Raw genomic sequence first — 24,900 nt, 5'->3', positions numbered from 1 at the left:
ATGGCCGCTATCGACAGGGGATCTCAAGTTGATTCCGTATGTCTAGATTTCCGGAAAGCTTTTGACACCGTTCCTCACAAGCGACTTCTAATCAAGCTGCGGAGCTATGGGGTATCGTCTCAGTTGTGCAACTGGATTCGTGATTTCCTGTCAGGAAGGTCGCAGTTCGTAGTAATAGACTGCAAATCATCGAGTAAAACTGAAGTGATATCAGGTGTTCCCCAGGGAAGCGTCCTGGGACCTCTACTGTTCCTGATCTATATAAATGACCTGGGTGACAATCTGAGCAGTTCTCTTAGGTTGTTCGCAGATGATGCTGTAATTTACCGTCTAGTAAGGTCATCTGAAGACCAGTATCAGCTGCAAAGCGATTTAGAAAAGATTGCTGTATGGTGTGTCAGGTGGCAGTTGACGCTAAATAACGAAAAGTGTGAGATGATCCACATGAGTTCCAAAAGAACTCCGTTGGAATTCGATTACTCGATAAATAGTACAATTCTCAAGGCTGTCAATTCAACTAAGTACCTGGGTGTTAAAATTACGAACAACTTCAGTTGGAAGGACCACATAGATAATATTGTCAGGAAGGCGAGCCAAAGGTTGCGTTTCATTGGCAGGACACTTAGAAGATGCAACAAGTCCACTAAAGAGACAGCTTACACTACACTCGTTCGTCCTCTGTTAGAATATTGCTGCGCGGTGTGGGATCCTTACCAGGTGGGATTGACGGAGGACATCGAGAGGGTGCAAAGAAGGGCAGCTCGTTTTGTATTATCGCGTTATAGGGGAGAGAGTGTGGCAGATATGATACACGAGTTGGGATGGAAGTCATTACAGCATAGACGTTTTTCGTCGCGGCGAGACCTTTTTACGAAATTTCAGTCACCAACTTTCTCTTCCGAATGCGAAAATATTTTGTTGAGCCCAACCTACATAGGTAGGAATGATCATCAAAATAAAATAAGAGAAATCAGAGCTCGAACAGAAAGGTTTAGGTGTTTGTTTTTCCCGCTCGCTGTTCGGGAGTGGAATAGTAGAGAGATAGTATGATTGTGGTTCGATGAACCCTCTGCCAAGCACTTAAATGTGAATTGCAGAGTAGTCATGTAGATGTAGATGTAGATGTCTGAACACAAACTTTGGTTACACTAACAGCCTTTACATTCAATCACAATTTTTTTTTTATGTTGTGAAAATCTTTCAACATGTTCTGCTACCATGCTCTCGACATCCAAACATGTTTCACTCGGTATCTATCTATCTACCTATCTATCGTCCTATGCTTTGTTTTACACCTATTATGCAGTAGTTTGTTTCTGTAGTTTCCTTACAGTGACTGTATGCCATGAAGAGTCCCTCCCATTATGAACTGTTCTACTGGGTAAATCAGGGCATGGTCAACAATCCTTTTAAAACTGCACTATAAATAATCTACTTGCTCATACCACTTTTGAGATGGACATCCTCAAAGGTATCTGGTCCATTTGTTACCATTTGGTTTATTATATTTTCACCACAAGTGGGGTTCAGCACATTTGTTCACAATAGTTTTCAGAGAATGAACTTAGTTATTTTTCACAGGAGTCTCATCACAATCACCACTAGCAAAACAGTAATTATCCCGATCATGTGGTAACCAGAATATTTTACTATTAGCCAATTAATGTATTTTTCTAACAATGGCAGAGAAACAGGATGAGTTTTATTTAATTTGATGTGACAGTAAGATAATTGTCATGTTAAATGTTGTAAATTTTACAATACCTAGAAATGATCAAGTGTCGAAACATGTAATTAATAAAGGACAATTTTATCAGCAGCTCTTGGGGGCCCTGAAATACGACTTTGTTGCTGCGACTTTTAAGGTGTAGAAAAACAATTTCAGCAACGACTAGGATGGACAATTTCTGAAACCAAATATGTGGAAGTAGCTTCCAGAGAATTATTGTGTTCCCGAAGCACCAGGCCACCATATCTGAGTGACACAGAGCCAACAGTGTGTGAGGGCACTTTGCAGTAAGCACAGGCCAACAACAGGCAATATCTTGTTTGTTTACACACCAGATTGTCCCTTAATATCAATCAGTACAGCAAAAGGTGTATGTGCGTGTACACACACACACACACACACACACACACACACACACACACACACACACAGAGAGAGAGAGAGAGAGAGAGAGAGAGAGAGAGAGAGAGAGAGAGAGAGAGAGAGAGAGAGATTACACCTGCAATTACCATAATTTCCATTTTTATATTGAACTTTCCTGCCCACATGCCTACTATGTTTGTGTTGCATTGACAACCATTACTACTCATGCCATAAACAACATCTCTACTCCTTGAAAATACATTAAAATGTACAACAATTCCATCACATTTCCACCCATACTGAGAATGAAGTACCTTCTCAGCTCAGCAAAACAGTTCAAGATACATAAATCTTATCCATACAATTTGGTTACAGCAACATACTGATTGACGAAGGCAACCTAAACTCGTCAACCAACTCTGAAAACTTTAATCAATATGGCAGATAATTAGAGCTGATTATAAAGCCATTGCCCTCAGATTAACATAGAAAATGACCTCAGACCAAACCAAACTCTGAAATATGAATTGTATACACATTAATCTCAGATTATATGGTCATCACATAGGATCATTTTTGACTGGTGAAAGTTTGTGGAACAAATTAAGTTCAACTACAGTTTCTAGATCACAACCTAGAGGCGTTACAACACAATGCACTTGTTTTGCACAAATATGAGTTAAAAAGAAGTAAATGAGGTGGTTAATAACACAAAAAATGATAAGTAAATATATGAATATGCCACACTCCCTACAGGAGGTTAAACAAAATTATAGGTCTATAGGATTAGGTTATTAAGTTATTGGCTATGTGAGTAATGGCTGTAGATAACTGACCTCATAACAATTCTTACTAATGACTAAATGTGATGAGTTTAAGGTGTTTTATGAACACTTTGCTGCAGTGTAACAGACAGAAATTTGAGACATTTGCAGTGAAAAATCAAGTAGATTAAGCTCAACAGCAGCTAGTAATGACTGAATACCTCTTACAAAAATATTCTCTTGGCATGAATAGCAGTAGCTATACAATTCATATTAATCTTTTGCATTGTCATTATAAGGATTGAAAATTTAAATAAACTGAGGTTTCAGGTCTACAACCACCTTCTGCCAATTTTCTTTAACAAAAGGTCTGATAAAATTATTACTTCCAGTTATAAGCGCATGTAATTTACAAGGATACGCACTGTGATGATAAAATTACACCGTCATGCATTAATACTTTCTCGTTCTTTTCTTAATATTGTCACACCATGGTTTCAAACATTTCCAGTCACGATTTGACATTATATTCTATGAATCAAAGTCAACAGCAACATCTTTCCATATCGTTCCTTTGTGGGCCATAGTAACTATCACTTTTATTTTGCCTTGTGTTGTCTACATAACGATTCAATATGATTTCCATCAGCAAATCTTTTTTGGCTGGGGAGAAGTTTCAAGAGTGCACCTTTGTTAGCTTACTTTTCGCCAGCTTTGTAACATGACACCCTTGACAATAAATTAGTATCTACGTTGTACGATTAACATCTGGGGTCAATAATCAATTGTAGCAGTGTTGCGAAGTGTGTTTTGTGCTAATTTGTATCAACACTTCATCTCCTTCAGTGGATCCAAGTTTTGTGTTAGCAGAATGAAACTGAGTTTAGTTTCTGAACTAAGTTTAAAACTGACCTCCAGTCAGAAATGTTTATATGACGATTAAGTATTTAACTGTGTGAAGCAGTAAGTGAACATCTGACATTTCTATATGAAAAAGGAATGTGTATACACTATACAGAGACAGAACAGCACTGCAATTAAATATTGTGAACTAGTGGTACCAAGCCAATTTTTGAAACAAATTACAGGAATATTTCATGACTTAATTAGTAATCTTCACCTGTATCATAGCTGGCAATAAATCTGAGAAGTTTTTCTGAATTGCAATTTCTTTTTCATGAAGTATGATGAAGGCCGAAACTGCTCTGACTGCCTGGAAACGAACCTAGAAAAGTACAAAATAAAAAATAAGTAGCAAATTCATGGAATATGTCCCAATGTTATTAAACATACCACACTTTACCTCATAGTTAGCAGTGTCCATCAATGACCTCTGTAGCATTTGTTTGATGAGTTCTAAATAGTTTGCCTGTTGGTTTCCAAATACCCCAGGGACAGAACTGTAAAAAGAAAATTGAGAAGAGTTATTTAACTTAAAATTATTCACTATGTTGTCAACATATCAACAAAATATGTCTGTTCTAATAAAACTACTATACGAAAGGTATGTCACATACATTCACCATCCTTGGTACACAAGAGCTGCAACTGTGTAAAAATACTGAGCAACACCAAATTCAAAGATTCCAATAATCATAAAATACAGTGATACAGGTAACTCCCAATTACTCTTTATATAAATGTCATTCTTTCACAAATCAGTTTCACTAACACCATAATTTACAAATACTACAACTTTTCATCCATTAACAGCCCATGCCATTTCTACCATAAACTGAAGATAAAGTTTGTAAACAAATCTACAATCATGTTTGTTATCTTATTCAGAAATGTCCATCTTGGTCACATACATTATACAATTCACAATGACTGACAGCGGCTTACTGCCATCATCAGATCACTGAAAGTATTCTGATACAGTTATCAAAATATGTATAGGTCTGTGTACAGATTTTATGAACATGATATTGTTATCAGAATACTTTTGATGATCTGAGAATACTTTTGATGATCTGATGAAAGTAAGGTGAAATTAGTAATTGTGAATTGTATAGCATATGTCATCAACACAGACATTTATAAATCAGATGTTGTTTATATTTAGTCTTTCAGCTATCTATCTGCATTAATTTGTAAAAACTTGAAGCAGAGTCAATGATTAACAAATACTGTACAAACACAACAGAAAAATAAGGCAATAACCATATAAACACAATGCAGCATATATGTTTCCTAACTAAGTCAGTAACATATTTTAACTACAAGCTGTACTCAGTTACTTGAAACATGATCTCTTTCATGCACTACATTACTCACCAAATTTTCAATTCTTTACAGCACTGAGAAGTACATTTTGAACTATAATAAAATTATTTCAATAAAATCACTCTTGATTGCATACATGTTAATTATTTCATTCAGTGACTTGTTTCGATCTCTTATAGGATTATCAGAGCATTTTATTCTGCGAAAAGAGTACACTTTCTAAGAGGTCAAACAACTTTAGTCTTAAAAATAAAACAACATAGAAGTATGGCTGACACACCCTTGGTGACAGCAGGAGACGGTGGTGTGGAGCAGGCCATTCTGGAGCTGTGAAGGATACTGCTGAATGAGGATTAGTCACTAACAGTTTAATATGAAACTTCTGCCCACCACCTCCAACATAAGGTCACTAATAACCAATGGTTGTGCGAAATTACTAGCCGTTTGGTAATAGAATGAACAGCTAAGGATGTTTTGAGGTGCATTATATAAGGTCAGAAGCAGAGAAGAAGGCTTTATCCAATGGAATGGGTTTATTTAAATGTTGGGGCAAACCATCGTCACTATGCTTACATCTGCCCTAAGTCCCTGGAGAGCACAAGCTTATTTATAAATGAGTCCCTGTCATTGGATAATGTTTTCTTCTACACTTTTGAGCTAAGCACATCTTTTACATAACATTTTAAAACAACCTCAGTCGTTCATTCTATGACCAGAGTTACAACAACTACGTATTTTTATAAACATATTCCACAGAATGTAGATGAGTCACACAACCACTGGCTATTAGTGACGTTATGCTGGAGGTGGTGGGTGGAACTATTGCTAATAAGACTATTAGTGACAGCCTTATTGAGCAGTATTCTTCATGCCTCTCCAGTGGCTTGCTTCGTATCACCAGCTCTTGCTGTTACCAAGGGCATATCAGCAATACTTTTATATTATTTTACTTTTATAATTATATTCAACTCCTCTGAATTCTAAGAGTGTGTATTCCTCTTTTTCATAGTGTAAAATGGTCAGATGATCCTATAAAAGACTGAAACAAGTCACCAAATGAAATTATTTATATGCAATCTAGATGACTTTTAATGAATTACAGTTTATCAATAGCTCTTTTTTCCATGGAGAATTTTACAAAAAATTCTGGTATTTGGAAATGTCTGCATGTGTTCATCATAGCTTTTAGGGACTCCTCAATCTAATCTTGAACTTGACTTATGAATTTATAGTTCTGGATATAGGAAATTATTGTAGGTGTTACATTTGATGATTAAGTTCACTGATGCAAGACATTATTTTCAGCAACAAACTTTTAAGTCATTTTGCTGAATGCACCAGTGTTATGTTGCAGGAAAGGAATAACATCCAAAGAGATAAAGGTCCAGATTCACGCTAGCAAACATTTTAGCACTTTGACAGAATTATTTATTTACTGTCCCGTCGACCAACAAGGACTTGCACAGGTTCATGTTAGGGAGAGTATGGGGAAACTAGTTTGCATCCTTTTGAGACACGCTGTCCTAACAGCTGCTTTAAAAAACTTTGAGAAAACAGACTAAATTTGGATGGTGCACCAGGGATTTGAGCCACCACCCTTACAGATGGGAGACAAGCCCATTACCACTGTGGCACGTCACTTGGCGCTATCAGGCAATAGAACTTGCCGACAAGTTTATTTTAAACTGCAAAAATGAGACTAGCAATCAGTCCACTTGTAAATTAGGTTCTGCTGCCACATCAATTTTAGGGTGGGTGAAATGTACCTCCACAAAATATACGCACAGTGTGGCAACACAGGATTCAGCCATGGTCTTATAATTATCACCAAGAAGTTCTTGTTCCAGCATAATTTCAGAGAAAGCTTCTACCTACAGTGCTGCATTAAATAACACATGGCTGCCAACTGTTCAATTTAATAGAGTTCACATGCTACAAATCCAAAAAGTACACTGCGAACTGGATGGGAAAAGAAAGATAATGTCAAGAAAATGTTAAGTCAAAAGAGACTGGTTCATACAGACTTAACAGAACTAATGACTAATTGCTGTAAGGTTATACAGTGGCTGGAGGAAGAAATACGACAACATGATTTAAGAATGACAGCCATCAAAACTTTATAAAGTCACGCAAATATTTAAACTTAAAAGAAAGTTCTTGACAAAAAAATACCATATGCCATTAGATTATTAGATTATTATTATTATTATTATTATTATTATTATTATTATTATTATTATTATTATTATTATTATTATACTACAATTTTTACCTGAAAATGAAGGTAAAGTTACATGTTCTAGAAAACAGAAAAAACCACTCCAATATAGCACATCCAGAACACTTCAAAATTTTTCTTTATAAACACCGAGGGATACAGGCAGTTTTGTTTCTCCTATATGCTGTGCAGCAATACTGGCAGCACTTACCATGACTTGCGACAGGAACAGAAAAGGGTTTTCTAACAGTTTTTTGAAGCACTAAATGAGGACACACTATATAAAAGACATTTCACAGCAATGAGTTCAAGAAATTTTGTCAAATCATGATGAGAATACAGGGTTTCTGACGAGGAACAAGTGTTCAGGTGTATGACAGGAACGGTCATTCAAAGCAAGAAAGTCTAGTAAACATGGCCTCTAAAATACATGCCTTAAGAGCTACTGAACACTTTTCCCATAGAAGAGATGTATTTCACAGTATAAAGATGAAGTAGTCCTGATAGGTCTTAAAGTACGCATTTTAGAGACCATGTTTACTAGGCTTGTATACTTTGAATGATATTTCTCGTCATATACCTGAATATTGACTATTCCTCCTCAGACACTCTGTATACCGTATTTACTCGAATCTAAGCCACACCTGAAAAATGAGACTCGAAATGAAGGAAAAAAAAAATTTCCTGAATCTAAGCCGCACCTGAAATTTGAGACTCAAAATTCAAGGGGAGAGAAAAGTTTTAGGACGCACCTCCAAATCGAAACAAAGTTGGTTCATTGTAATATGAGACAATTTAGGGCGAATGAATGAGGATACAGCAACAGTAGTTTGGTTCGAGTCGTAAGCTTAGCAGTTAAGCTTTACCAGGTAGCCATTGCTATGCGTCAGGCGCTCCATCCGTATTTATACGGGTACCCTCCCTTTTTCACGTGCTTCGTCTGGTTTGAATCGATTGCTTATTTTAATTTGATCTGATAAGTGCCATTTTCTTTGTTATAGGTGTTTATGTCACTCTAAGCTGAAAATGCATTACTGTATTGTGTCATGCATTGTTTGTTGCATTCTGATTGTGCGTGTTTATAGCCTGTCGCCACTCGTGGCATGGCTTGCTTTTGTGCGCGCTACCGCCGCTTAAAAAAAAAATTAAAGGAATTGTCTCATTAGTGAAACAATGGCAAGAGACTGGTATTTGTTGTTACTTACACTGCTGCTTTCTTTGATAATTACCAACAAGAACCCAATAATAGATTGCATATGGTAGAACATGTTCTGAACGAGAGTTAGGCGAAAATTTTTCTCCGTTTAAAAATCTTTGTGGCCACTTCCTTAGTACATCAAATTCTGCACAGAAATTAGTCATCTTAGATTTAAAAATCTAGTCAGTTGCCGTGCTTCATTTCTGACTGTATCACTATTAGGCATAAGAATAATATGAATATAAACATGACATGATATGTATATTCTTCCGTGTTTGCTGTTGTCTCACTCTAGTTTCGTACTTTATTAGGCAGACAGGATTTAAATGAGACAGCAGCAAACACGAAAGAATACATGGCAAAATGTTTATATTCGAATAATTCCTATGGTGAAGAGAATACTACATGTGATTCACATTTCATCAGGTTCCTATTAGCAACCATCTGTTCTCACAGGCAGGAAAAAATTCGGAACGTAGAATTGGCCATATTGTCAAACATCCCAAACAGTCTTGCCAGTCGGATTTTCGCAGTACATTGAAATTCTGCTACATTCGAAGATGAACAAAATGGAATTTGTATTTACTTCGTTGGCTAATGTATGAAAATGCAGTGGTCGAAACTTGGGGCGGAGAAAAAAAGCTTGTCTTCCACCTTTTTTATTACTGACACAGAGGTTTTGCCGCCAGTATTTATCTTTGTGCCTGCAAAGCATGCCTGTGTAGTGCTACATATATTCGAAGGCAGAAGTTAGTTGTGGTAGCACCTACCAACATTTTTCAGAATTTCCACTTGCTTTGCACTCGATTCTAAGCCGCAGGCAGGTTTTTGGGTTACAGAAAACCAGAAAAAAAGTGTGGCTTAGATTCGAGTAAATACGGTATCCACATAAACAATATATTTGGAAAAAAAAGCAGTCCTAATTCTGTTAGTTCAGAAGATATTCAGCAAAGCAAAAATAATTTTATTCAACATGGTACATAGCCAAAATAACGCTGGCATTAATATGAAATATAAGTAAACCTTGATAAACAAGTGTTTTGACTCAACTATAATTGTTCAGTAACTGCAGCAGAGCTGTTTCACATAACACATTCACTGCCTCCGCCATCTCACTACCAAACTGATTTCCAACCTAATTAAGGCCTCAGGTTACTGTACTGTACTCTACTGGTAAGTCTATCACTAAAATCGTTCCATAAAAAATATTGCAGCTGTGACAAAAATGTAATGTAACATCTGTTACAACAGAAATTTTTATGTAACCTTTTCACAATGTGATGTGACGTAACTGACCTTAACAAGAAATAATCTGGAGAGAATATCAAACTATTTCAATGTAGCAGCTCAAAACACGTAACCTCTTTATTCACTTACCATTGGTTATCCAAAATGTTATCTTAGAACAATATAATCTTACAACTGCTATCTCCATAGAGGCAGACAATTTGATAAAGCAGTCAGAACCACACAAAGGTGTATATTTTACTCCCTGTAGCTCAACAAGTCAATACTATACTCTAACAAAACATCATTATTGGTAGCTTGTCCAATACCTTAACTCTGGCACTATAAAATTTTACATAGCTCCTGATATCAATCAAATGTTCAGTTTCTGCAGAAATCATGAGTATAATCCTTAACTAATAAATAATAATTACTGTTGCTCAGAAACTTGCTCAAGAAAAGTCAACAATGAAGTGAAAATTATACACATTGAATATTAACCTAACACAGCATTTAAATCTAAGTAAACTTTAGCTTAGCAATAAATACCTGCAAGTATTTTACAACTATCTAAGCGAGCATATCAAATCATATATGAAACAGATTCTGTAGTAGTGTGTGTTCTCTATAAGTATGTACAACTTACAAATCTAAATATATTCCTCACCTGAACATTCGAAGAGCACTTTCTTTGAGGTGCGGAATTGGTGTACTTGCACACGTAAATAAGAACTGTAAGAATTCTGGCCACTGGTTGTTCCCATCATCATCTATAAGATTTCGAGCAACTTCTGCTGCTACGTCACAGACCTTCCGTCTTATTGTATCCACTTGCTCCTGCTGGACCGCCTGAAGAACTTGATCCTTTAACTCTTGTTGAGCAGCAGGTGGCAGCTGTGTGTTCAAAATACATCAATTTTTGGCAATAATAAACTCAGTTTCTGGACCAAATCATCAGAAATGTTTCATGTGCCCTTAACAATGGAACAAGATGATGCATTTTTAAGTATTATGGTACACACTGATGCCAGAACAGCAGTAATAATTAGCAGTAACAGACAGACTATGATGAGGAAGATCCTCAAGATAATGAGCTTAAACAACTACGCTGAGTCAATGAATTTTTAAAAATGTGATTCAATTGGGTGTACTGTACATTTTATTTTCCACAGGGGGAAGCAAGAAGCTCAAAGTAGTGCTTTTTTTCCCCAAATTACTCATCACTAGTCAGCAGCAAGGGCCAGAATGGTATCTTTGCTCTATTTAAAAGTAAAAACTCAACTATTAAACCATCTGCAAATTGAATACCATAATGTTGTGGATTTTTAAGTGATCAGCTGCATCACAAAATACAGCATTTTAGTGGCAATGATAGTTAAGTATTATAAGGCAAAATGACATCCACTATGAAATCTAGTGGCCATGTAGTTTTATTAATTTAAAGATACCAAGATTATATATTTCTTTTGCATGTCTTGCGCTATGTGTAAGCTCCAGTTAGGTTTGGTATACCGAGATAGGTGGTACAGCATAAAGACAACGGAACCACATTTGCGAGGAGTGAGGCTCATAACTCCCTCTAGATTTCTTCGCTTGGGGGTTTTCCATGGTCTTCTAAGTGTCTCGGGTGATTGCTGGGATGGCTCAATTGAAAAGACTACAGTGAACTTTCTGCTCCACCCCTGACTAATCCAATCAAAGTTCGTATCTGTTTCATGTATGTATAAATTACATCTGTAATGTATCTCACATTTCTTATAATGCTGTGTTGAATGGTAAAACAAGAAATTAATTAAAATTAAATGGGTGTTGCTTAGTGTTTATGTAAGTGCTGTGTTTGATCAAAACCTTGCACAAAAGACCGAGTGATCCGAGAGCACAATGGGTACAATCCGCTTCTAAGCGAACATTTTGATCAATTAACAATGTAGGAAAAAACAAATGGCTACTTACCATAAAGAAGACACGTTAAGTCGTAGACAGGCACAATTAAAAGACGCAGCCTTCAATCAGTAACACACACACACACACACACACACACACACACACACACACACAAGCACATCTCATGCACACGTAATCACCAGCCCCACCATCTCGCGCCAGAATGTAACTATCACATGGGATGCAAGCAGCAATCAGGAGGGGGTGTGGAAGGGATAGCAGTGTATGGGTGGGGAGAGAGAAGAACGCTGTCTGGAGGAACGTGCAGGGACTAGAATGGCAACAGGCGCGCCATCAGGAGGTTTTGGGGAAAAAAGGAGTAAGGAAAGGAAAGGAAAGGAGTGCGGATATATGGGCAAATGTGTTGGCAGAGGGTGCCACATAAACGGGGTGGGAGACAAGAATGGGGAGGAGAAGATAGGACACGGGGAGGGGGGGGGGTTGAGACTTTTGGGGGGAGGGCGTGGGGCAGTACATTACTGTAGGCTGAGGTCAGGATAATTATGTGAGCAGAGGATGTGTTGCAAGGATAACGTCCATCTGTGTATTTCAGAAAATGCTGGTGGTGGAGGGAAGGCTCCAGATGGCTCAGATAGTGAAGCAGTCATTGAAATCAAGAGTGTTATGTTCAGTTCCATGTCGTATCACAAGGTGGTCTACTTTGCTCTTGGCCAGTCTGGCAGTGGACGTTCATCCTGGTGGACAGCTGGTTGGCGGTCACACCAATACAAAAAGCTGCGCAGTGATTGCAGCAGTGCTAGTAAATGATATGGTTGCTTTCACATGTAGTTTGGCCCCTGATCGGGTAGGATAAACCTGTGACAGGACTGAAGTAGGAAATGTTGGTGGGTGGATTGGGTAGGTTTTGCACATGGGTCTTCCACAGCGATGTGATCCTTGTGGCAAAAGGGTGGGGCTGGGGGTGGCATAGGGACAGAGTAGGATGTTGAGGAGGTCAGGTGGGCAATGGAACACAACATTAGGAGGGGTGGGAAGTATCTCTGGTAGAATGTCCCTTATTTCAGGGCAGGATGATAGGTAAAAAAGCCCTGGCGAAAGGATGTGGTTCAATTGTTCCTGTCTGGGGTGGCACTGGTTGATGACGGGTACACTCCTTTGTGGCTGTTTCTTAGGGATGGTGGAAGAATTGAGGTTGTGAGAGGAAATGGCAACAGAAATTTGTTTGCAGACTAGGTCTGGGGATAGTGCCTTACAACCTGTCTGTGAAAGCCTTGGTGAGACCCTCAGCCTACTGAGCAATGGAATTTTTGTTACTGTTGATACTCCATCCCTGGGCAGCCAGACTGACAGGGAGGGATTTGTTTGGTGTGAAAAGGATGACAGCTGTAAAAAGGCAAGTGATGTTAGTGGTTGATGGGTTTAATATTGATGGAGCCATCAGAGAGGAGGAAGTCGACATCGAGGAAGGTGGCACACTGGGTTGAGGAGGACCACATGAAGCGAATGGGAGAGAAATTGTTGTGGTTGTGAAGGAATGAAGATAGAGTGTCTTGCCACAAGGATCAAATCCCTGTGGAAGACCCAGGTGCAAAACCTACCCTATCCACCCAACCAGCTCTTCCTATTCCAGTCCCATCACAGGTGACCTACCCCCCCCCCCCCTTCCAGAGGCTAGGCCACCTGTGAAAGCAGCCATGTCATTTACAAGTTCTGCTGTATCACTGCACAGATTTTTATATTGGTATGACTACCAGTCAGCTATCTACCAAGATGAACAGTCTCCGCCGAACTGTGGCCGAGAGCAAAGGACTACCCTGTGGCACAACATGCAGCTGAATGTAACACTTTTGATTTCAATGGCTGCTTCATTACATGAGCCATCTGGACTCATCCAACAATCAGACTCGCTGAACTGTATCCAATATGCCTGGATAATATAAGGTCAGTGTCTTCCATGACAGATGTTGTCGTGACATTTTTTTCAGAACATGTGCAGTTAATGGTTGTCATGAAAGTCATTGGATTTTGTGGTTGGTCCAGGCTTCGTATATAGTTGGCTACAAAATATGTTTAGATTTACTGCTTTTATGGAGCTGACTAGTAAAAGTGGCATTCATATGCCAGTTTCTCCTTGTCTTAAACGGATTTTATAAAAGGGTGAAATTATGGTTTGCCAAATTTCTATCAACACTTTTTCCTATAAGGGTATTTAGGGGTACCAAAGCACTGAACTTCCTGAAATTTCCCCTAATCAGGGGAAATATGTGTTAAATTTGGTCATTCAATGGATCTAAGATCTGTATCCACAACTAAGACTAGGAACAGTTCTACATATCCTGATTTGGATTTAATACAATTTTATATTTGTGTTATTTATTTAAGGCAGATTGCTTGCTGTCTTGAGACATTTCAATAGGACACTGCGACTGACTAGTTTTCTTTAGTTTCAGTTTCCAGAACCGTTTTGGGTATGTATCCTGGGGAAAGCAATATTTAATCTGCAGATTCTAAAAATAACACCAAGAAATTTTGGTTGTACGTAAAATCTATAAACACTCCAAATAATTCAACACCTTCTCTTGCTGACAGTACGGGTAATGTAACAGATGATGATACACAAAAGGCCGAAATTCTAAACCTATCTTTCAAAACTCATTTATGGTAGAGGACTGCAGCACCATTCCGCCTTTCTATTATCGAACAAATGCAAGGATGGCTGACGTAGTGTTTGGTGTATGGATATTGCAAAACAGTTAAGATCCTTAGACACCAGGAAGGCATCTGGCCCAGACAGTACCCACAGAAAGATGTTATGTTTACTATGCTGCAAATAAAGCACCATTCTTATCCATCATCTATCAGATATCATTGGAACAGCGGAAAGTTCCATGGGACTGGAAGAAGGCACAGGTCATAATCTATAAAAAGGGGTAGAAAATCAGATGCACATAATCACCGGCCAGTTTCACTGACGTTGATTTGTTGTAGGATCATGGAACATATTTTGTTTTCAGACATAATGACCTTTCTATACTCTGAGAAGCTCATCTGCAGGAACCAGCACAGTTTTAGGAAACAGCAGTCATGCGAGACACAACTTGGCCAATTTTTGCACGATACACAACAGGCTTTAGATACCGGCTCCCACGCTGATGCCATATTCCTCGACTTTCAAAAGGCATTCGACTCAGTCTCGCACTGTTGCTTGCTCCAAAAAGTGCGCGCTTACAGTCTATCCGATGACATATGCAGTTGGATAGAAAGTTTTCTAAGAGACAGAGAGCAGTATGTCGTCCTGGATGGGGAGACTGCAACAGAAACAAGCATAGCATCAGGTGTGCCCCAAGGCAGTGTAATAGGTCCGCTGTTTTTTACGATTCCATAAATGATCTGGTTGATGCTATTGACAATGGCATTAGACTGTTTGCCGATGATGCTGTAGTCTACAGGAAAGTAGTATCACACGAAAGTTGTGATCAACTCAATGAGAATTTGCAGAAAATAAATGTGTGGTGTAATGACTCGCAGTTATCTCTCAATATTAGCAAGTGTAACCTACTGTGTATAGCAAAGTGAAAATCCCATTAACGTAAGAGTACAAAATAAATGCCCAGTCTTTGGAAGTGGTAACATCCTTCAAGTATTTGGGTATGACTACTCGAAATGACCTCAAATGGAACGACGAGATTAAACAAGTAACGGGTAAAGCAAACCCTACATTGCGGTTTATTGGTAGAATCCTAAAGAGATGCAGTCATTCAGCAAAGAAAATTGGGTACAATACTTTAGTTTGTCCAGTCTTAGATTATAGTTCGTCTGTATGGGACCCTCACCAGCTGGGTCTGATTCAAGAGATTGAGAAGGTCCAAAGAGGATCAGCAGGATTCGTGACTGGTACATTTAGCCATCGCAAGAGTGTTACAAATCTCAGAGGGTTTGAAGTGGGACACACTTGCAGATAGACGACGTGCTAAATAGAAGGGGCTGCACACTAAATTCCAAAATCCAATCTTCGCCAAGGATGTAGAGCATATATTATTACCACCAACTTTCAAATTGTGTAATGATCGCCATTCAAAGATAAGGGAAATGAAAGCTCGTACTGAGGCATTCAGTCATTTTTCCCTCATGCGATCCACGAGTAGAACAGAGGGGGGGAAATATGACTTTGGTGAGAATAGTGCCCTATGCCACACACTACTTGGTGGCTAGCAGAGTATACATGTGGATTTAGACTCAATATTTTAGAGTAATTTTTAATCAATTTCAACAATGTAGGAAAAGATAAGAGTGCTACCTGCTGTAAAGACAGCCTTCATCAGTAAAGGACGGACAAGGGCATGGACACACACACACACACACACACACACACACACACACACACACACACACACACACACCTCATGCTCACTTGACCCCAATGCCAGCATCTTGGGTCAGAATGCAATGCTCACATGGGATGCAAGTAGCAATCTGAAGGGGGTAGGAAAGGGATAGTTATCAATACATTTATACCTATTGATCCCACCTCATCCTGACATACTTTAGCATTTTGTTTTCCACATCTGCCCATGCCACACGAACTTTTAATCCTTGACCTAATCCAACCACCCCTCCTCTCCCATTACTTATTCTGCCAATCCCTGACCCTCACAAACCTGGCACTGCAAAAACGTATCTCCATGGCACACGCATCTCATCTCAGAAAAACCTCTGCTCCCTCCGCAAGATACTACTACTCAGCAATCCCTACTCCATACATCACATCTCTGAAACTGAATCCCTTGCTCTCCAGCACCTGGAGGAACATTCCAGACACCATCTCCGTATGTTATCCAACCTGCTGCCACCTCAACCCCTATCGTACCCAGTGTTCCTCCTTGTCCAACCCTCATAGAAGCTAAATCGTGCCTAGATGACCTTTCCAACTTGCCATACCCTCCAAATCTCCCTACCAGCTCTCCACCGAATCCAGAGCCAAAACATTCCCATAACACTGTTATTAACCTTTCCACCAAAACTCTCAGCTCCACAGGAGTTTCAGTCCTAGCCATAGGCGTCACCTTTAGCCCGACATCCAACTTTACCTATGCTGGACTTGTCAAAAACCTACTGTCCTGCTTCTGATCCCTGCAATGCAAGCACTTCTGTGCCACCAATCCCTCAAACCAAATCTACGCTAACTCCAGCACTGAATCTTGCCTCTTCCAGTTCATACCACCTTCCATCCTCCTCCCCCTCCATCTAACCACCCACTAGTCAAATTCCAGAAATTCCTTACCTCCAACTTACCCTCATGAACCTTCCCCAGTTCCCTTCCTCAGGACAACAACCTTCCAGTAGAAATAGCCATACACAACCTCAAAACAAACCATGAGCTAATCAACATACCTGTAGTCAAAGGTTCCAACACTGTTGTTACGAATGACAGCAACAGCCTCCGCCAATTATCTGACTATTCCACCTATAAACTCTAACAGAGTGATCCCACCATAGAAGTCAATAGAGTGATCCCACCATAGAAGTCAATAGAGTGATCCCACCATAGAAGTCAATAGAGTGATCCCACCATAGAAGTCAATAGAGTGATCCCACCATAGAAGTCAATAGAGTGATCCCACCATAGAAGTCAATAGAGTGATCCCACCATAGAAGTCAATAGAGTGATCCCACCATAGAAGTCCAACACAACTTCCAATCCTTGCTTAAATCCTTAGGCCCCTACCAGAGCATCTCCACTGAATACATTTCCCTCCTCACCCCCTTTGACATCATGCGCACCCACCTTCTACATGCTCCCCAAAATCCGCAACTCTGGATATCCCATTGTGGCTGGTTATTGTGCCCCCACTAAAGGAATTTTGGCCATCACTGACCAACCCTCCAACCAATTACCCGTAGTCTAGCTTCCCATGTAAAAGACACCAACCACTCTTCCACAGACTCTCCACCAACCCATCCTTTGACCTCCTGGATCCCTACTCATCACTTTTGACACCACCTCGCTATACGCCAACATCCCTCATGCAAATGGTCTTACCACTATTGAACACTACCTTTCCCAATGTCCTTAAGACTCCAAAATCCACTGATTCCTCATACACCCTACTAACTTTGTCCTACCCTACAACTACATTTCATTTGATGGGAAAGTATATAAACAAATACGCAACACAGAAATGGACACCCACATGGAATCCTCCTATGACAACCTTTTACGGGCCATCAAGAGGCGGCCTTCCTAGCCTCCCAATACACCAAACCTCTAGTATGGTTCAGATTCTCTGGTGGTATCTTCATGGTCTCGACTCAGAGCCAAGACACCTTATCTTCCTTCCTTCATAATCTCAACATCATCTCCACTTCATGTGATCCTCCTCATCCCAGCGTGCCACCTTCCTAGATGCTGAACTACTACTCTCCAATGGCTCAATTCGTACCTCTCTCCACATTCCACATTAAACCCACCAACAGTACATGCTTTACGACAGCTTTCATCCCTTTCACACCAAAATATCCCTACCATACAGCCTGGGCACCAGTATGCTGAGGGTCTCATCAAGGCCTTCACCAAAAGGCGCTACCCCTCGGACCTACCCCCACCCTCTCCATCCCCCTATCACCCCAAAAACCAGCCAGTCATAAAGGAGTGTACCCTTCATCATCCAGTACCAGCCCAGACAAACAACAAAACCACATCCTTCACCAGGGTTTTGGTTACCTATTATCATGCCCTGAAATGAGGGACATCCAACCCGAGACATTTCCCACTCCTCCTAGAGTGGTGTTCTGTCACCTGCCAAACTTCCACAACATCCTAGTCCATCTCCAAGCCACTCCCAATCCCAACCCTTTGCCACAAGGGATCATATTCCTTTGGAAGACCCACAAGCAAAACCAGTCCAATCCGCTCACCCAGCACTTCCTATGCCAGTCCATCACACGTTTATCCTACCCCACCAGGGGCGGGGTCACCTATGAAAATAGCTCTTCTGCGATCACTGCACAGCTTTTTATATTGGTCTGACTACCAACCACTGTCAACCAGGATAAATGGCCACTGCTAAACTGTGGACAAGAACAAAGTAAACCACCCTGTGGCACAACATGAAGCTGAACAGAACACACTTTATTTCAATGGCTGTTTCACTACTTGCACCATCTTGATCCTTCCCTCCGCCACCAGCTTTTCCGAACTACACAGATGGAGGTTATCCTTACAACACACTCTCCACTCCCGTAACCATCCCGACCTCAACATAGGGTAATATACTGTCCCCACACCCTCCATCCAAAAGTTTCCACCCCCTCTGTCCTATCATCTCCTCCCATCTCCCATCCTGTTTATTTGCTGCCCTCTGTCAATGCATCTGTCCATCTTTCCCTTTCCTGCTCCTGTATTCTCCACCTCCATGCCCCACAACATACTGATGCTGAACCAGTAGGCGTTCTAGTCCCAGCACACTACATCAAACAGCATTCATCTCTCCCCCATCAGTACACTACTATACCTTCCCCTTCTGCTCCCCCTACAGATTGCTGCTTGCATCCCACGTAAGAGTTGAATTCTGGTGTGTGTGTGTGTGTGTGTGTGTGTGTGTGTGTGTGTGTGTGTGTGTGTGTGTGTGTGTGTGTGTGTGTGTGTGTGTGTTACCCTGCAATATTTTTGGACGCATATGTGTAGAGGAAGAACAAGTCCAGGTGACTGTTTTCGACTTCCTTTACGGTATGGAGAAGCATTGAAATTTTTGTTTTTGCAGTGTATTTTACAGGGAGGGTTGGTTGGCTTATAACTGCATTAGGGGGCTGGGGAGAGAGAGTGGTAGCCAGTACGTGTATGTACACTAAACAGCACAAAAAATGGCTGTGACAAATTTGAATTACCCACCATGTTAAGAACTAACCAATCAGGTTGTACAAATCTGCTCATAGTAAAGAACAATTGTAATTTTGAAAGTAGTAGGATTAACACCTTTTTGACACTTAGGATAAAGATGCAACCTCTAAAACATGTAAGAAGACTGCGCTGTGTTATTCGTAGCATAGCAGATGTAGTACAGGCTTTCCATTTCATGATGTGGAGTCGAGAATGGTAAGTATCTAAATGTCGGCAGCAATAGCTCAATAGCATAGTTAGCGGTTTCGTAGGCAACTGCTTGGCAATGAGGTCTGATTCATAAGCGGCTTAGTGCAATTTTTCTTGCATTACTTCTTTAATTTTTTCAATCTGTAGAAATCACAAAATTTATAGAAAAAACAATTGACAGTTCTTATTAAGACATTTTCAGCCCTCAAATGGGCACACCATATTATGTCTTTAATTCATAATGTAACTTCCAAAAGACCTTCAACTTCAATGACTGACTGCAATCTGTGAGAAAGGGGTCTCATTTTCTGACCCCCCCCCCCCTCTCCCAGGCAGCTAGGGTGACGTCTCAAAGGTCATCTTGGGTTCTTTGTGCAAGTCAGGCCAGTTTTCTTGCATAGTCCGTTTCATCTCTGCCCTACATATTCAACAGGGTGGAGAAGGAAGCCATTCATGAAGAGAAATGCCATTCTGTTCTGCAAATCACTCCTCTACCATTGTTGATATGTCTACAGGAGAGCGATCTTGGGCAGCCAAGTTGACATACCCTTAGAAGCATTCCAAGTCCACATACACATCCAGTCCCAAACGGTCACTGGCACAACAGCAATGATTATGAATAGCCTGTTGATGAAGACATTTTGTGCATGAGTAATGAGTCTGAACTGAAAGCAATGTGGTACAGGTATTTGAACTTGCTGGTGTACTGTCCTTGGGCATTACTGAACATGTCATGTGCTATCCTTCAACAGACTGTCTGTTACATATCAATGAGACAGTATGAATAGTCTTTCATATTATGCCAAACAGAGGTAGCACATTTAATTCTTTTGACTCCAGAGGGGTAACACTCCACCAGATGTGACTCACTGAAAGTCAAAATTCTACTGCATTTTCTGTAAGAAGTTAGCTGCACATCATCAAAATATGTTTCATGTAACATAATGGAGAGCATCATGGACAACAAATTATTGAACTAGAAGAATGTCTCTCTTATGGCAAAAACTGAAAATATTCACATGCACCTGAACACGAGATGCTTAAATATATGTAAAGTCTGCATGTTGCTTGTTCAGCTACAGCGACCACCTACATGTACACTCTGCAAACCACCGTGATGTGCACAGCAGAGGCTACATCCCATTGTACCATTATCAGAGTTTCTTCTCATTCCATTCACGTACCGAGTATGGAAAGAATGATGGTTTAAATGCCTGTGTGTGCTGTAATTAGTCTAATCTTGTCCTCATGATCCTTATGTGATGGGTTTGTAGCATTTTCCTAGAATCATCATTTAAAACTATTTCTTGAAACTTTGTAAGTAGTCTACGCCTATCTTCAAGCATTTGCCAATTCAATTTCTTCCACATCTCTGACACACTCCCACAAGTCAAACAAACGTGACCATCTTCGAACCTGTTATCTATTCAGTTGATATACACTAAATCTATAGATAGTACACATTATTTGCAGAAAAGAGACTTTACCTTCTTGGAACAGGAGACTTTACCTCCTTAGAACAGTCAGACAAGAACAGTTTCCTGTAGTTTTTCAAGTAATATTTTCTCATCTCCATGTTCCAATGTAAATAGAAAAATACAGCACATTGCTTTTCAATCCTATCAGTGTTGCACCTGACCAACTGGCAGTGATTTAAGTGTGACCGTTTTTGTCAAGTGTACCTCCGCTTTTTGTTTGTTAGTACATTAAGGGAAGGGTTGTTTGGATTCTGCAGTTTACTGGAGCTATACATGTCTAGTGTAGATGGGGATCCACTGATGGGGACAGATTACCTGCAGTACGTCGAATCTTTCGCGCAGATTCAGCGAAATTAGTAATGACATTAAGAGTTACAGATGTGGCTCTTTTTACAAGGTTGTGGCAACAGACTCAGTTATACAGTAGACTGAGGGCTGGGTTAGGTTGGAAGGTAACAGTTTGGTTGAGGATCAGTGAAACTAAGAAATCATGATGATCTTTCCAGAATGAGATTTTCACTCTACAGCAGAGTGTGCACTGGTATGAAACTTCCTGGCAGATTAAAACTGTGTGCCAGACAGACACGAACTCAGGACCTTTGCAAAGTTTTAATCTACCAGGAAGTTTCATCATGATCTTTGTTTATAAAAACACTGCTCATTCCATATCACATATACGTCCCTGAAAAAACACCTATTTGATCTGAGACTTTCAATATAATTTGTTAATAACAACAGCTCAAAACTTATTCCCAAGGAGGTACAGCATGCTAAGTTTTGCTTTTGCTGTGTTCATGTTAATAACGACGTGAAAGGTTCTCTCATATTTCTGCCACCAGCCACTTGGTAAGGTATCACATTGCTGACTAATCCCAAATAACTTTATGACTGACACATTAATGGTTGGGAGGAGGGGGGGGGGGGGGGGGGTTGGCAGTGTTGCCAGCATGCCATGCGCTTATGTGGATAATATTAATCACTATATCACTATATTTGGTTCTCCCCTCGCAACACGTGCAACTTGCCTCACCAGGCAAAAGCACTGCATTCACTTACGAAACATTCAGCACGACAGTGCCTATGGAACAGCTGAGGTTGGCTGGAGACTGACCCGTACCACAACTTGCAAAAATGTCATCACAAAGTTATTTTAATCACTGTACTGAAAGTAATTAATAAGACTTTTCCTCACTCGTCTGTTGTAACTGATTGCAAGCCTGCCATTTTGCATTCCAATTACAGCTTGTGACAAGCACTGCCCACCCTACTCTGCAAAACATAACATGCCAACTACTGCACGTCTATCCGGGTACTATGCACTTGACAAAAGTATGTAGCCTATCTTTAAAATTGTGTCTTTCTTGCTAATGTAGAATTTGTCACTTATCACTATCGTGAGCCATGATGAAAGAATAATGAAATAAGAAATCACTAGATATCCACCACTATGACACTTTATGTCCATACAGGCTATGACATTTACAGCGGAGACCCCAGAAAATTATTGAACACTCATTGGCTGTATGATAAAGCATTACCTCAGATGTACAAAACATGTACACTTTACCTGCCATCATTTGTGACTACAGACACAAACCACAACAGGTGAATGTCAACCAACATTTGATCATTTCAGAACACATCTTTAAGGATTTACACAGTGCGCCTTGTACAGTATATAGATCAAACATATCATAGGAATTAAAATATAGAAAGAGTGGGCGCTACTACCCAGCACAATAAGGCCTGTACAAAATTCTATATTATTCAAAGATTTGATAAAATGTACTGATGTAATACACAGAAAGAGAAAACGAGTGACGACCTGGGGTCTATATTATTACATTAGACTACATTTAACTGAGGCAACTACTGTGTTCTTCGGCAGGTACAAAGGCTTAGACATGAAACACGAAGAGATTCTTTTTGACAAACACTCAGGCGACTTTAAGTCATAATGCAATGAAAAGTTATGTTACCTTAGGGTAAAATGTCATGAAGTCTGCTGACAAGAGTCTTCGTAGGAGGACGGCTGCCATTTGACGCTCATCTTCATTCACTGCTGCATTCCTAACTGTGCTTAGTAGACATGGAACTTTCGATTCGAATGGCAAATTGTTGTATGTCTCCTGAAAAAAGTTAAGAAATATTAGATGTAGTGGAAAGGGTGGAGCCATGGATTAGCTGATTTTTTTTTTTCCCCTCAAACGGTCACCTCTTTAACTTATGCGCCGTCTCCCGTCACAAAAGGTTAAGTGCGTTCCATCATTTTCTCCCTACGCAAAAGATAAGTCATTCCTATTACACTACCCTACTGAGATTTACACATCTCAAATTGACGAAAACACTATCAAAATACCATCAGCGAGAATAATTACGTTAGTTAGCAATAAAATAGACAGTTCAGTGACAACACGAGGCGACTGCCAACGTGTAAATTATTGAGAAATATGTCCATTAATGACCTATGCAAATCACAGATCTGATGGACTTTTTAATACAGCTATATTTTGCAGAATTTCTTACCTCTGCTGTAGATCTAACAGCATTATCAGTACTTAGGAGGCTGGTAATTAGTTGTTGAAATTGCTCCTGCTCTGCCGCCATTTTACCCTCAGACATTAAAAGAACGGCTACGCATGCGTTATTCAATTCGCGCGTTTTTGGCGCCTATCACAGATATTGTTGTTCTGTCAAACACAATGAGTATGAGTAACCTATGGTAATTACACTTGGTTAAAGAAAGAAATTTAATCCTATCAAATGAACTTGGCAGCACGGTAGTAATTAAAAGGTAGAGCAAATATGTATCAACCACGTTAAAAAGTGTTTACTTCCTTGTTCGACGTCTGCAAGACTGTTGTGTAAATAAATGCAAGCTATTAAAATGTATTATTATTATGTATTGGCCATTTCCCGTTGGGTGTCACGTCACATCATATCGAAACATTCCACAATGTATTTCAAATGGCGGGATTCACGTTGGGCGTCATGTCAGGTCACGGCACGGCACCGTCAAGGTTTCTCGGGCACAAGTTCATCGTCTGTTGTTGATCACATGACCCCCCCCCCCCCCCTCCCCAAGATTATCTCCTTCCAATACACAGCCATGCTCTCATTCTTGATACTCCGTTTCTCCGTACTTCCTTAGGTCGTGGTTTTAGGCATTGATATCAGTTGTTGTTCTACGTCTTTGTTAATTGTTATGGAGGACAGCCGTACGAGTTGAGATCACGTGACTTGAAATGATGTGACGTGACGTGACGTGATAGACAACGTGAATACACCTGGGTGTGATGGTTCTATGATGTGACGGTGCCGTGACGGCCAGTATGAATTGGCCTTTACAAAAATTTAACCTCTTTCCGCGTTTTTTGGTCGTATTTACAACATCTGGTTACTGTTGATTATTTATTACTACTATTATTTAAGAAATATATGTTTTTCCATATCAATGGCTAATTTCTAAGGAATTGTGTGTTTTATGGATAAAACTTGCTACGTAATGTGCAAAATTGATGTTATTTTTATTTGGCGTTGTTAAATTAAGTTGTGTACAAAAGTTGTAGGACAGCTCGAAGAATATAATATTACACTGAGAAAAACAAACAGCACCGCAAACAACATACGTACAAGGTATTCCTAATGTCAGCAGGCCATTAAGGTATGTTAAGATCAGTTGTCCAAGGATTTAGCCTTTTGGGAC

The 24,900-nt window shown here is 39.9% G+C and overlaps 1 protein-coding gene across 2 annotated transcripts in view; it reads right to left on the bottom strand.

Annotated features, from left to right (window-relative positions):
- LOC126335361 (importin-5) overlaps positions 1-24,240 on the bottom strand; it is a 156,844-nt gene extending 132,604 nt beyond the window's left edge. Inside the window, exons 1-6 of one of the 2 annotated variants that reach the window (XM_049998551.1) lie at positions 24,029-24,200; positions 23,721-23,884; positions 23,174-23,323; positions 10,393-10,619; positions 4,160-4,256; positions 3,977-4,081 (exon numbers count right to left, since the gene is read on the bottom strand). In XM_049998551.1, coding sequence (XP_049854508.1) covers positions 3,977-4,081; positions 4,160-4,256; positions 10,393-10,619; positions 23,174-23,323; positions 23,721-23,816 — 675 coding nt within the window. In that variant the 5' untranslated portion in view covers positions 23,817-23,884; positions 24,029-24,200. Of the gene's footprint in view, positions 1-3,976; positions 4,082-4,159; positions 4,257-10,392; positions 10,620-23,173; positions 23,324-23,720 lie in introns of both variants that reach the window. The other variant, XM_049998552.1, reaches the window with a different exon arrangement.
- Between the last annotated feature and the right edge of the window lie 660 nt (positions 24,241-24,900).

This window comes from Schistocerca gregaria, chromosome 2, assembly GCF_023897955.1.
Source record: "Schistocerca gregaria isolate iqSchGreg1 chromosome 2, iqSchGreg1.2, whole genome shotgun sequence".
Taxonomy (NCBI): Eukaryota; Metazoa; Arthropoda; class Insecta; order Orthoptera; family Acrididae; genus Schistocerca; species Schistocerca gregaria.
The sequence above is the reverse complement of the archived record's forward strand: the minus strand, read 5'-3'. Positions and strand labels throughout refer to the sequence as shown.